The sequence below is a fragment of the Tamandua tetradactyla genome, chromosome 23 (genome assembly GCF_023851605.1).
Source record: "Tamandua tetradactyla isolate mTamTet1 chromosome 23, mTamTet1.pri, whole genome shotgun sequence".
NCBI classification, from domain to species: domain Eukaryota; kingdom Metazoa; phylum Chordata; class Mammalia; order Pilosa; family Myrmecophagidae; genus Tamandua; species Tamandua tetradactyla.
Window position 1 is genome coordinate 10,269,748 of NC_135349.1, and position 14,259 is coordinate 10,284,006.

General features: G+C 53.6%; 1 protein-coding gene across 12 annotated transcripts in view; it reads right to left on the reverse strand.

Moving 5' to 3' along the window:
• Positions 1–1,425: 1,425 nt before the first annotated feature.
• Positions 1,426–14,259, reverse strand: part of DTX2 (deltex E3 ubiquitin ligase 2) — a 34,134-nt gene continuing 21,300 nt past the window's right edge. For 11 of the 12 annotated variants that reach the window (XM_077140874.1, XM_077140873.1, XM_077140879.1 and 8 more), the window contains 6 exons: positions 10,940–11,080; positions 8,432–8,505; positions 7,271–7,429; positions 4,306–4,467; positions 3,123–3,212; positions 1,426–2,074 (listed from right to left, as the gene is read on the reverse strand). In XM_077140874.1, the coding sequence (XP_076996989.1) occupies positions 1,847–2,074; positions 3,123–3,212; positions 4,306–4,467; positions 7,271–7,429; positions 8,432–8,505; positions 10,940–11,080 (854 nt within the window). In that variant the 3' untranslated portion in view covers positions 1,426–1,846. The remainder of the gene's footprint in view (positions 2,075–3,122; positions 3,213–4,305; positions 4,468–7,270; positions 7,430–8,431; positions 8,506–10,939; positions 11,081–14,259) is intronic. The other variant, XM_077140875.1, reaches the window with a different exon arrangement.

Below are 14,259 nucleotides of genomic sequence, written 5' to 3' on the forward strand. Positions count from 1 at the left end.
TCCTTTCGTGTCTGCCTTCTTTAACTTAGCATAGTTTCCTAAGTTCATCCATGTCGTAGCACAGATCGGACCTTTGTTCCTTTTTATGGGTGAATAATATTCTATTGCATGGCGAGACCATGTTTGGTTTATCTACCCATTACTTGATCGGCTTCTGGGTTATTTCCACTTTTTTTGGCTATTTTGAACAATGCTGCTATAAACACTGACACACAAGTTCTCGTGTGACTATGGGATCGCCGGGTCGTGTGGTAACTCTGCTTTCAAAGGAACTGCCAAACTGCTTTCCAAAGCGGCTGCATTTTACGTTCCCACCAGCAGCATCTGAGGGTTCTTCTTTCTCCAAATTCTTACCAATTTTTTTTCCCAACTTACTTTTTTTTTTTACACAGTCATCCTAGCAACCGTGAGGTGGAGTCTCACTGTGGTTCCGAGCTGCGTTTCCCTAATGATGATGCTGGCTTCTTCTCATGTGGTTATTGCCCATTTGTGCCTTCCTTGGAGAAAAGGCTATTCAAGTCCTTGGCCGGTGCCTTTTTTTTTTTTTTTTAAATGGGTTGTCTTCTTATTGATGAGTTGTAAAAGTTATATATACATAATGGGTACTAGGCCCTTATCAGATAAGTGATTTGCAAATATTTTCTCCCAGCTCTGATCCTTAGTAGTTTCCACTGGTGAAGAGCCAGAGGCTTCTGGTGGGGCCTCGAGGACAGCTACCATCCGGGTCCTGCTGGGAGGCAGAGTGAGGGGCTAGGGCAAGACTCAAAACTGCAGCCAAGCAAGTTTGGGGTCCAGCCAAGTCGGGGTGCCAAGTTCTCTACTGAAGCCTCTCCACCCTCTTCCCCAGAACCGGCTTATGCACTAGGCACGGGAGGCACAAAGCCAAAGGCCCACAATATCTTAAGGGGCCCTGAAAATGTTTTATTTTAACATCAAGGAAAAACACTCAACTTTTGAATGGAAGAAAGTGTCATAATATGTAATATTAATGTATTCACCTGTATACCACTGTGCTGTGAATAGAATTTTTTCAGAGAAAAGGGCTCACAGGGCAGGATGACCACAGGCCCATGACCATCAGTGCAGCCCTGATCACAGCCCAGCCACAGGCCGGCGCGGACGGCTGGCGACGGGGAGCGCTGCGCCCTCCTTCTCAGAGGACGCAGAAGGACTCTGAAGATGGTGGCACACCGGTGCTGGCCTGTGTTCCTGCCCCGGCTGTGCGCCTTAACGAGCCTGGCACTGAGGGCCAGTAGCTGCACCCTGAACCAGTTCAGCCTGTAAGTTCCCTTCCTGCCCTGAGGCTCTGCCTGCAGAAAGGGGCGAGTGCTGGCCGCCACACACACAGAACAAATCTCTCTCACATGTGAACACACGTATGCACACCTAGCCTTCCCACTGACAAACATACCAGGGCCTCCTGACTTTAGCTACATGGCATTTATTGCAAACAGAAAATCTGAGGTATGAGAAGGTGACCTGGAACTCGTGCCTTCTCCAGGCTGGGGCACAGTCTCTAACTACCCCACGCCAGGCCCCGGCACCACAGGCCCAGCGCAGTCCTCCAGAGGACAGAAGGGCCCCCTGCACTGAGGTAGTTGCGTCTTCAGCTCCCACAAGTACAACTCCCCAGGGCCACAGGACTCTCCCCAGACCCCAGCCTGGAGGGAGAGGAAGGGACAGGGCAGGCGGCAGCCACAGCATGAGGTGAGCATACCCATTGGCCTGAACAAGTACCCTCTCAGGAGAATTCCCTGCCTGCCCATCTGGGGGACAGCCCTGCCAGCGATGGGGAGGACAGGGCGCTCTCAGCAGGGGCAGGGGAACGGGGCCAGCCACGGGCAAGTCACTGCTGCTCCAGGCAGTCCTCGGTGACACCTTGGGCGGCCAGCTCCGCCAGCACGTTCTGCAGGTAGTTGGGGTCGGGGTAGCCGTGGCCTGTCACGTTGCGGTCCATCTCTGTCTTGTGGTGGATCTCGTTCCACACCACCGTGTCCACCTCGCCCGTGGTGCTGGACGTGCCCACTGTGAAGATGAGTCGCCTCTTCCAGGCCACCTTGAGGAGCTCCAGGACCTGCCGGTGGAGAGAAAGGTGGGGAGGGGGAAGGGGGTAAGAGGGGAAAGAAGGAAGGAAGGGGAAGAAGAAAAGGGGGAGGAGGGAGGAAAGGAGGGAGGGGAGGGGAGAGTGAGGGGCAGTGGAGGGAGAACAGACTGGGTGAGCTACAAGCCCAGCTAGACCTTCACCGCTGCACCCTGGGGGTACAGTGAGAGCATCCCCTGCCCCTCCCGCCACACCTGCAACTCCCTACCCCTCCTAAATACTAGTGGATCTGCCTCAAGACTGAAGACAGTGGCAACCAGTGGGCAAGTGCCAGCTGGGAGTCAGTAGAGAATTGGGAGAGAAATTCCCCCTCCATGATGCCCTCACCCCAGGCATCAAATGCCACCTGTGGGGCTCTTAGTCTCTTGCTCCAACCCTGAACCCCTTGAAATTCCAAATGCTGGAGTGTCCAACTGGACCCAACCCCAGGCACTCCCCCTGCCCCCGCCAACCATCCCACCTCAGGGCCAGTCCCATCTACTCAGTCCTCCAGCCAAACACCAGTAGCCACCGGTCCCTGGCTTGAGCTGACCGAGTCCACTCCCATCTCTGAGCCTTCACTGCTGCCCTCTCTGCCTGTTGCGTTCTACCCTCTCAGAGCTGGAAAATCCCCACGCCAGCCTTGGGGCAGACACAGCTTCTTGGGCTGTCCCTGACTGCCTAGTCTTCAGCGGCCCCTGCCTCTTCCTACCACGGCAGAGCACACAGCCCACCCAACAGGGTGCTGGAAGGGCGTCTCCCTCCTCCCTAGAGCCCCTGCCCAGGTCCCAATGTCTTGAGGACAACCCTAACCAGACACTGGAGGAGGATCTGCCCAGCCCCTCAGGCCCTATCCTTTTTGCAGGAAGAGTGAGGTGTCAGGATGGGGCTGGGTGTGGCTACTCGTCCAGGACCCCCACTCCAGCCCTGCCTCACCCTCTGCACCCACAGCAAGCCAGGTAGCTTCCCAGGGGACAGGGGTCCGCTCGGGCCTGCTAACTGGAGAGCAGCTCCCCTCCATGGGCAGGCAGCGGGCCTTTACCTTGCGGCCCTCGGCGTTGTCTGGAAGGTAGCACTGGCGGGGGAAGCCCCTGGCAGTGAATGGCTTTCCGGGGTTGGGGTGTTCAGGACCCTGCGGGAGGACACAAGGAATGGGAATGCAGCTTCGTGCCCGAGTCAGTCCACGCGCTGAAGTGACCAAACACATTCCTGCCTCAACCCCCAGCCCCTGAAATGTCTATCACCCCCACCCACAACCACCCTCCCTGTGAACCTGGCACTGCCCCCCTGGCATGCAGTCATTGGCTGCTTTCTCTTTCCCTAATGAGACCGGGAACCTCTCAAGGCTGGACCCTCTGGGCACTGGGTGGAAGGGCCTTCCAGCATGATGCCCACCCACCAGTACGAAGAACCCCCTCCATCCACTCGCCAGGTTGCACCTTGTACTGAGACTCGAGGGCACCCTGAGACAGTAACACCAACTGGACAGCAGGGTGAGGAGCAGAGCTCTTGCCACACAAGCCTACCCCCCCCCCCCCCCATAGAGTTCAAAATCGCTCTCCTGCTCTGTGGCTCTACCCCCACCTGGAACGTTCTTAAATTTCACCTGGAGCCACAGAGAAGTGATGAGGGGAAAAAAGGGGGAAAGTACGTGCTTAAGCAAAACAGCTCCATGGACACCCCAACTGGCTCCTGGCCCTCACAGTCCCCAGAACCTTTCCCCGCCCTGGCCCAGGCCTGAGATCAGCCCTCAAGGGCCAGCATACCCTTCTGGGTCTCTCTGGAGTTCAGTTCCTGTCTTGTTCCTGAAATCCAGATGCCGCCCTCACTCCCAACCCAGGCCTGGATCTGCTCCCTTGGCCAGTATCTCAAGAACAAGGGTCCTGCCCTGCCCCTGGCAGTACCCACAGCTAGTACTCCCTACCCCACGCTCTGCCACTCAGGCCCTCAGGCTCCCCAGTGACAGCCTCTGAGAAGTGTTATTTATGTCCACCTGCGTGCAAATCCAGCTAAGAGGCCCCCTCCTCCAGGCAGCTTCTCCTGGCTCAGGAAAGGGCTGAGTACCACCACCAGGCTTCCACAGCTCCTGAGAGCTCGCCCAGCTCCCTCACCTCCCGGCTCCTGGCCCAGGGGCAGACTGCTGGGAAGGAGGCAGGGGAGGGAGAGGCCTGTGTGGGGGTGGCTGATCTGGGAGCAGCCTGAGGAGGCTCCTGGGCCAGCCCTACCTGGATGCCGTGAGGAATGGTGTAGACGATGAGGATGGTCCCGCAGTCCTCATGGCCAGGGAGGGACACCTGGAACTTGAAGACCTCCATCTTTCCCCGGGGCTGGGTTCCAGTTTTCTCTCCGTAGATGGTTTTGCAGGAAGGACATTGTAAACTTCCATCCTGAGACAAGGCAGAGAGCAGTAGGCTGAGCTGGTGCCCCTGAGAGAGCCCCTGGACACAGACACAGAGGCTCCCGGGAGGAGGGGTTGGCGCATGGTCCACAGCCAGCCCCGGCAGAGCTCCCAGCTCCCCGCAACCTCCCCTTGCAGAAACTCAATTCTCAGCAGTTTCTTTGTGAAAGTAAATTTTGTACCAAAAACTTATTACACAATTTTTTTTAATGGGGTGTGATATTAGGAGACTAGAATCACACAAGGAAAGTAGGTTTGTAAGCAGAAGTCTCCACTGTCTAATCATGTTTAAAATCAAACAAAACTTTTGTAATTTTTTATTATATATTTTTTGTTCAATAAAATAAAAATAAATGTCAAACAAAAACCCTTCAACTGATCTGATGCTAGTACCCTGTCTGGCAGAGGCCAGCCAGAGGCACTGAGAAGAGGAGCCATGCCTGGCCTAGAGGCCTCTAATGTGGGTTTTTTTTTTTTTTTTTTTAATTTTTAAATTTTTTTTTTATTAATCAAAAAAAAGAAAAGAAATTAACACAACATTTAGAAATCATTCCATTCTACACATGCACTCAGTAATTCTTAGTATCATCACATAGATGTATGATCATCATTTCTTAGTACATTTGCATCGATTTAGGAAAAGAACTAGCAAAACAGCAGAAAAAGATATAGAATGTTAATATAGAGAAGAGAATTAAAATAATAATACTAATAAAAAAAAATATATATATATATAAAAAGGAAAAAGAAAAAAAACAAAAACAAAAGATACAAACAAACAACCAAACAAACAAAAAACTATATTTCAGGTGCAGCTTCATTCAGTGTTCCAACATAGTTACATTACACTTAGGTATTATTGTGCTGTCCATTTTTGAGTTTTTGTATCTAGTCCTGTTGCACAGTCTGTATCCCTTCAGCTCCAATTACCCATTATCTTATCCTGTTTCTAACTCCTGCTGGTCTCTGTTACCAATGATATATTCCAAGCTGATTCTCGAATGTCGGTTCACATCAGTGGGACTATACAGTATTTGTCCTTTAGTTTTTGGCTAGACTCACTCAGCATAATGTTCTCTAGGTCCATCCATGTTATTACATGCTTCCTAAGTTTAGTCTGTCTTAAAGCTGCATAATATTCTATCGTAGGTATACGCCACAGTTTGTTTAGCCACTCGTCTGTTGATGGACATTTTGGCTGTTTCCATCTCTTTAGCAATTGTAGATAATGCTGCTATAAACACTGGTGTGCAAATGTCCGTCTGTGTCTTTGCCCTTAAGTCCTTTGACTACTCAAAGGACTACTAGCAGTGGTATTGCTGGGTCGTAATCCATTCTGCCATTCTATGTCTTTTGATTGGGAAATTCAGTCCATTAACTTTTAGTGTTATTACTGTTTGGATAATATTTTCCTCTACCATTTTGGCTTTTGTATTATATATATCATATCTGATTTCCCATCTTTCTACACTTTACTCCATACCTCTCTCTTCGGTCTTTTTGTATCTGACTCTAGTGCTCCCTTTAGTATTTCTTGCAGAGCTGGTCTCTTGGTCACAAATTCTCTCAGTGACTTTTTGTCTATAAATGTTTTAATTTCTCCTTCATTTTTGAAGGACAATTTTGCTGGATATAGGAGTCTTGGTTGGCAGTTTTTCTCTTTTAGTAATTTAAATATATCATCCCACTGTCTTCTAGCTTCCATGGTTTCTGCTGAGAAATCTACACATAGTCTTATTGGGTTTCCCTTGTATGTGACAGATTGTTTTTCTCTTGCTGCTTTCAAGATCCTCTCTTTCTCTTTGACCTCTGACATTCTAACTAGTAAGTGTCTTGGAGAACGCCTATTTGGGTCTATTCTCTTTGGGGTGCGCTGCACTTCTTGGATCTGCAAATTTAGGTCTTTCATAAGAGTTGGGAAATTTTCAGTGATAATTTCTTCCATTAGTTTTTCTCCTCCTTTTCCCTTCTCTTCTCCTTCTGGGACACCCACAACACGTATATTTGTGCGCTTCATATTGTTCTAATGTGGTTTTGTCCTCTCCATTCTCCTAGCCTCTGCTCCTGTAGCTAAACTCCACTCAAAGAAGAGCAGCCAGGCATGAGCTGCTGTGGGGCTCAAGCTAGGCTCCTCTCTATAGGGCAGTGTGGGGCCAGGCCAGTCCTGCCTCCCAGCCTGGCTCTGACATGCTCCCACTCGTGGCCCCGGCAAAGCTCTCATTCAGAGTATGTTCTTGCATCAGCCCAGTGGCAAGAGACAGACACATAGCGAGTCTGAGGTGGAGCTCTGCTGCTCAGAGGGGCTGGAGCCCCAGGGCCTGGCTGGAGAGGCAGGTGGCTGTCCCCGCTTTGGGTGCCCCAGCTGAAGAGTGGGGCAGACCTGGGAGAGCAAGCCAGGCCTTTGGAAAGGAGTCCCAGCCCGCCCTACACCCAAGAAGCTCTTTTGCTGCTTTGCCTGTTCCTGTTCTAGTCTTTACTGATTACTTTTTCTTTTGAGGGGTTTAGTTTGCTCTTCTTAAAAAAATGTGTGGTATGCAGGCAATTGCTTGGAAGATGATACAACGATCAGGGAAAGGGTGCTTTTCCATTTCTTCCACTCTGCAAACCTCAGAGGGAAACTGTCATGAGGCAACCCCACACCTGCCCACCACAGCCCTCTCTGCAGCTCACACCCATCTTCCTGTAGGGTGAGGTTACACAGACAGAAGGCCACACATGCCCAGGGGCCTCCACGAGGCAGGGGCTATCTATGGGCAGGGTCCCCGTGCCATTCTGGGCAGCACAGCACGCACCTGGTTTCCATTGCAGTACATGGCCAGCAGGCAGAGCAGGTGGAAGGTGTGGCTACATTTGGTGAGGCGGCCCACGGCCACAGGCCCAATGGTCTTGCTGTTGGTCACGTCACTGTACCCGGATGCCACAGACAGTTTCTCCATACAAATGATGCAGTCCTGCAAGGAGGCCAAACACAAGGCACATTTGCCAATGGCCTGCTGGACTAAACAGGTCAGGCTAGAGAGAGAGCCCTTTATCTGCTGAAATGCTGACAATAAGAGCCAACACAAGAGTCGTTTGTTCCACAGGCTGGGAACACAGGTTAGTCACCCAGGAATGTTGCCCTCAGAGGGGTCATCGTAGAAGGACAGATGACAGGTGACCCCAAACCCAAAGGCTGGTACAATGATGAGCACAAGTCAGAGACATCAGTGGGAACAGGCACATGTAGAGGGAAGAAGGCAGGCTCTGCAAGGGAGAGGCCTGGGAGTGGGCTTTACAAGGGGACAAGAACACAGAATGCTCTGAGGCATTAAAGCATGAGACAGCATGGAGTCGGGGTGGGGCCTGAGGGTGAACTAGGTGGCTGGGTAGAATGCAGCCTGGAGGGAAGAATACTGGAGGCAAAACGGCCTAGTTGTGCCCGAGGAGCATGAGGGCCCTGTAGGGAGAACCGAGAAGGCTGAGGGCTGTGAAGCGAGAGCACATAGAGGACTAGAGGAGGGGCAGGAGATGTGAGGGTGACATCCAGGTTTGTGTCCAAACGTCGCTACCGGCTTGCTCTCATGCACTCAACTTGCAGCCGGAAGAGGCAGTGCAGAGGGCGCTGGATTCTGTATTGGCACGACTGACCTTTAACGTACCCCCAACGATACGGCTCAGGGGCAAGAGGATGGAGTTCACCCAAAGCCTTAACAGGGCCTGGCAGCACTGCCAATTATAGGAACTGTGACCGGCTCTCCCAAAGGGGACAGGATGGTCAAGGCCACTGTGCTTCCCCAGGTGCCAGCCCATGGGGAATGGGCCCGGCTCTCCCATCTCTTGCCTCCTGGACCCCTGGTCCCCGGGATGGCACAGGAGGGGCCCTGGGAAGAATGGGCTGGTGCGGTTTTCCATCTGTGGCATCACCCACTGTTTGCAAACAGAAACTGAAGTCGCATGGCTGCCACCCTACATACCTCATCTGGGGGTGCTCTCAGCTCTTCAGTGTAGTTTTTTATCACCTGCTCTGGCTCTAGCTTTGGAGACCCTCCTAGAAGAGAGAAGACCATGAGTGGGGTCCCAAGGAGTACAGACGGGAGATGATGATGCCAGAGAGGAAGGCTGACAGAGAGAGGTCCAAGCTACCAGAAGAAACGTTAGAAAGACTGAAGACGGACAAGGTCAGTGTGCAGGAGCCCAGAGACTGTGCCAGGCATGGAAGAACAGCCCAGAGTGAGGTCTGGTCAAGCCCCCATCCAGGCCCATCTGCCTGGGGGCCCAGCTCAGGCCTAGGAGCCCTGGAGGAAGGCAGGAGAGGGGCAGAGAGAGCAGCACGTCACACCCTCAGGAACCCCAAAATACTGATTGCTCAGCTGTGCATCTGCGCACACAGCCAGGAAGCCAGACCTGAAATAATAAAAAAAAGCAACTTCAAAGACAAATGAATCTAGTGCCTGTATTGGCAGCATTATTTTATTCACTTTCCTTATTTCTTGTATAGGTGAATCGCAGACAGGAAAGTGGATTCCAGAGTCTTGTGTGCCCTGGGCGTCTCCCCTGGGTGCACGCTGCCATCACGATAAGCCCGAGAGCCTCCACACCTTCTCCTCATCCCACAGGGGTCCGAGCCAAATGCCCGCTTGGCCCCCAAGCTGAGCAGCAGGAGGTCATAAACCAGACTCTGCCCACTCTGCAGCCAGAGGCTGGGCTGCTATCCACTTCTCTTTGAACCTTCCTGCCCCCTACAAAACACACATGCGGGAAGCCGGAGTGGGGGGTTCTCACATGTACACAAACTCCACAGAGGTCCCGGCCCGAGGACAAGAAAATACCCCCAGTAAGTGAGAGAAACCAGGCATAGGGGTTCAGAATTACAAAGGACTGTGGCAAAGCCTAGGCAGGAGCAGAAAGGATCTAGGGAGACTAGCCTTGTCCTCAGAAAGTGACCCAGGCAGCGGCTCCCCGTCTTACCTAAGGGTCATCGTGGAGCTGCACGTCTGAGTCTCTGCCAACCTAAGGGACTATGGTTTGAACCCAAGCTCATGGCCGTCAGCCCAAGGACTTGACAGCTGAATTCCCAGGTGACAGATAAGAGGGGAGGTAGGGCAGGGGCCGAGGCTGGAATCCCGGGGCCTGGGGTCTGATTCTGGCTTTCCTGCTGCAAGATCACATTTCTTCCAAGTCTCAGGGCCCTCATCTGGGAGCAGAAGCAGAGGACCCACCGAGGCTGGAACTACTGCAGAAGAATCACCTGCCACGACCTGGAAGGCAGCTACAGGCCATGGAACACCAGACAGTCACACCCAGACACATCCAGACACATGTGTGAGTACCCACATGCACATACAAAGAGACACACACACACACACACACACACACACAGCTCTGGTCACTCAGGTATGAGAGCCAGGCCAAAGTACAACACCCCACTGGCACAGTGGCCATCATGGGAGCCAAAACTCCCCATGCAGACTGAGGGAAGAGCCCTTTAGAAAAAGTCTGGCAGCTACAGGCCAGTCTCCAGATGAACCCCGAGATCTCCCCAGAGTCCTGGATTAGCACCCAGATCAGCTCGGGAACAGCCCGACTCAGCAGTCCAGTCCTCACCCACCCACCCTCGCCCAAGCAGGCTTTCAGAACTGAAGGTTGCTTTCCATTAGCCCTATTTTTCAAAAGGGGCCAACCGGGTACCATCAGCTCCAAGAAAGAGATGGTAAAGAGGGCCAGAGATAACACAGAGGCCACAACCAAGCGGCCAAGTAGGCGGCACCAGCTCTTACATGGAGGGGGAGCCTGCATTAAGACCACAAAGGCAGCAAGCCCTGGAGCCGAAACTGAAAGCCAAGCCTGGCTGACCCACAGCTCCCACTCCCTCCACACCACTGTGCCACCTCTAGGGTCAGTCCACAATACAGAACCAGCTGCTGGAGGCAGAGCCACAGTCAGCTGTGGAGAGATTAGAACCATCTACGCACAGGCCCTTTCACACATGCCTTATTAACACACAGCGGCATCTTCCATGTTTCTGACATTCCTTCTTCCCTGGCCCTGAGGCAGGGGTACCCTCTGAAGTGTCCCCACCCAGGCAGCCAGACAGGTCTCAGGGCTGGAGCAGCAGGACTGGCTGCTGTCTGGGTATCTTCCCTGGAACACATGCTGGCCCTTCCCCTGAGCGATGACCCAAGCCCGGCCATGACCAGCCCCGTCGTGTTTACAAAGTCACAGGATCCTCATGAACAAGACCTCTCTCGTTTGAACTGTGCCAAGAATGAGGACATGAACGCCGGATTTTACATGGAAAATAAAGATACCCTGGGGCAACCTCTGCTGCAGAAGGTCGGCAGAGGGGGCCAGTGAGCCCATCACCCTATGGGGCAAGGGGAGAGAGGAAATGAGAGAAGAGCAATCACCGAGGGAGAGTCTGAAGGCAGCAAGATCAGAGGAGGGTTAGCAAAGGCCAGAGAGCATTTGTGAACAGGAACTACCTTTCATGGACATTTTCCTCAATCTCTTAACTGAGCTGTGACTTTTAGAGGCCAGACAGGAGGCGGGAGGGCTGGCAGGCTGGGGTGCGCGGCTAAGACACACAGGGAGTCCAATGGCTGACATCAGAACACTCGTCATGCCTACACGGGTGCGAGATCAGACATGCGGGAGGGAGAGACGTTAAAAGGAGTCATTCAGCACATGACATCACCAACCCCAGCCAAGTGCACGGAGAGAGCTCTGTGATAAGCCAGAAGGGCCAACAAATCATGTAGGACCTACTCAGCTGGCCAGGTAGGAGCCAGAGAGCAGGTGAAATGGCCAGGCCGAGAAGCCCCAGCCTGAAGGTCCCCAGGTGTCTGCACAAGTGACTCATCAGCCAGTGCACAGAGCATGCGGTGGGCGAGGCCAGCTGCTCCACTAGGGATGGGTGGAATGCCACCTGGAAAGCATCCCAGGCAGTTCTGGGTAGTGAATCCCTGTTCCAGGCACAAGGAAGGAGAACAGGAGGGCCTACTCTGAAGGGAACAGCCAAGCTCTAGGAATTTGGGTGAGGTCTCCTGGGCAGTTACTTCAAGAGCTCACATGGCCTCCCCGGGCACCTCCTACAGGCCCCAGTCCCGGCCAGGCTCTCTTTGAGTCCCAGTCACTCTGCTTGGGCCACAGGAAGGTAGCTGGCCCCTCTGGCCCATGCGGGTGCTGACTGAGATATGACTGCCCCTGGGGACTGCTCCACCCCAAGACATTCCCTAGTCCCTGGGAGCTCTCCTCTGGAACAGCGAAGGCCCCAGGCTGGTTCTCTTCTCTGGGGAAATCGGTCAGAGTTTGAATAGCCCCCACGATGGGCAGTCAAGGCCCAGAGGTGGAGACTGCCACAGCCAGGCCGCTCTGAGCCCACCTCTTCCCTATGCCAGCAGAGCCAAGCCTCACTCCTCGGTCTGGCACTCCATACCCCCGGTCAGACCCTCAGCCCACACTGCTCCTTCCACACTCTGATCACCTGATACCTCCTGGAACCCAGTGGGTCCCCCCTACTAGGGGTCTCTGCCCCGCCACATCCTCTACCCACCCTGCTGTTCGTGGCACTAGCAACCCAAGTCCTGCCTGTCATCAGTCGGTTCCAAAATACTTCTTCCTCCCAAGAAAGGGGCTTTCTTGATCCCCAGACTCTGGCTCAGGGCCTGGACAAAACATGGGTTCTGGGGAGGACATGGCAATTCCCGGACCAAGAGGGCCAGAAGGGGAGGGGAAGCCCTGAACTCAGGGCCCCTTCAGGCCGGCCACTGTGGCCTCCACCAAGAACGGCCTCCACACAGCAAATGGGCCAGCAGCTGGGTGGAGTCAGGCGGCAGGTCCCAAAAGCACTGCACTAGCCCCAGCAGGAGGCCGGGCTGGACACCAGAAGTCCACTGGTCACGCCCTTGCTGTGTTCCCACTTCCTACAAGGTTTTACCTGGGCTCAAATGTGGCTCCCTTGGGAGCGAGATGGCAGCTGAACAGAGATAGCAGGCACAGCAGAGATGGGTGAGGAGGACAGACAGTCGTCCTTAAGAGAATCCTTTCCACCCCCTCCGATGGGAATGCTTCGCCCACCATCCACCAGCGCCCTCCCGGCCACTCAGATCCCTCCTCAGTGTCACCTCATCAGGTGGCCTCCGGGGCCATCCTCCCCAAAATGGCCGCTTTCCCTTCAAGTCTCTGTCCCCTTTACTTTGTTTTGTTTTTCTTCTTAGCACTCCTTAGCACCTGAAATCACCCCTTTGGTGACTGTCTCCCCTCCAACTCCACACTAGTTCTCCAAAGGCCAGGATGTCCAGTTCCAGGTCCAGCACCCAGGAGGCACACAGCCAAGGCACGAGCACGTCCTGACCCTAGCTGGCGGCCCTCTGTCTTGAGATCACCGTCAGCCCCAAGGGGCAGCCTGAACACCTGTGCCCTTTGCAGGGCAAGACCTGCTCCCGAAATCCAGACCACAGATCATCTCAACCTAGAAGCCTACAGAGAGAGCAGCCCCAGGTCCGTGGCGCCAGCTTCTATGGGGAGGTTGAAAATCCCACCACCCTAACACTTCCCACAGAAGCATCCAGGCGCAGGATGGAGAGGAGGCACACCGCCCAGCCAGGAGGGGCTGCCACATCGTCCTCCACAGCAAGGCTCAGGAACAGTCCCCCAAATAAATGTAACCCCTCAGGCAGCCCCAGCTCTTCTGCACCAGGAGAGGAAGCCCTCTTTATCTGGAAGAGCTGTTGGAGCATGAAGCCATGCACAGAATCTCATTTCCCAATCTTCCAGCACCACTCTCTTCCACCAAGGGCCAGCCTTCCCTCTAGCAACTATACTTAAGAGTACAAGCTGGCTTCCCTCTCCCTCTGCCCTGGTGCTACCCCTCACTGGCTGGGAAGTCTCAGCTCAGGTAGGCTGCATCCCTGCCCTGAGCAGCAGTGTACCACATGCAGACACTGCTTCCTTCCTTACAGGGTGGGATGCAGTGCTTGAGCCAGGCAGGTTGGGGTTATCAGGCCCCCAAACTCTCCAACAGGGGACACTGGGCTGCTGTCGGTGGAGCTGTTTCCTGGAGGCACATCTCTTCTGTGGGGCTCACTCACCCACGGCGAAAAGGGGAACACAAATGAATCCTTCTACAAAGTTACCACTCATTTGCAAACTCCTACACCCAAATGCTCATTTTTGTGACCACGGCATATGCCTGAATCCATAAACCCAGCCCGGATGGAGAAAGGAAGCCCTCCTGGCCTTGCTTCATGGGGCTGTGTTGTGAACTCACTACCTGGTGCCCTTGACAGGGGTCCCTCCAAAAGACACAGCCGACGCAAGTGGGATTTAGGGGAGGCAGCTGTCTGTGGCTTCAGCCTCAGCTTCTCTATTTCCCAGATGGACACCAAGTTCCCAGACTTTCAGGGTCTGTTTCCCCATCAGTAAACTGGAGGATGAAGTACCCACCTGCCTCTGGGACTGCTCTAAAAGCTGAGATAGAGGGAGACATTAAGAACAACCCTTAAGGGGAAAATTCAACTCCCCCAAGTGGAGAATTCATGATATTCTCACAAGCAGTGGGGACAACCAAAGCAACAGGTTGAGCCCCCAATCTTGGGGTTTGTTCATATGAAACTTAACCCCGCAAAGGATAGACTAAGCCTACTTAAAATTAGGCCTAAGAGTCACCCCCAAGAGAACCTCTTTTGTTGCTCAGATGTGGCCTCTCTCTCCAGTCAACACAACAAGCAATCTCACCACCCTCCCCCTGTCTACCTGGGACATGAGTCCCAGGGGTGTGGACCCTCCTGGCAACGTGGGACAG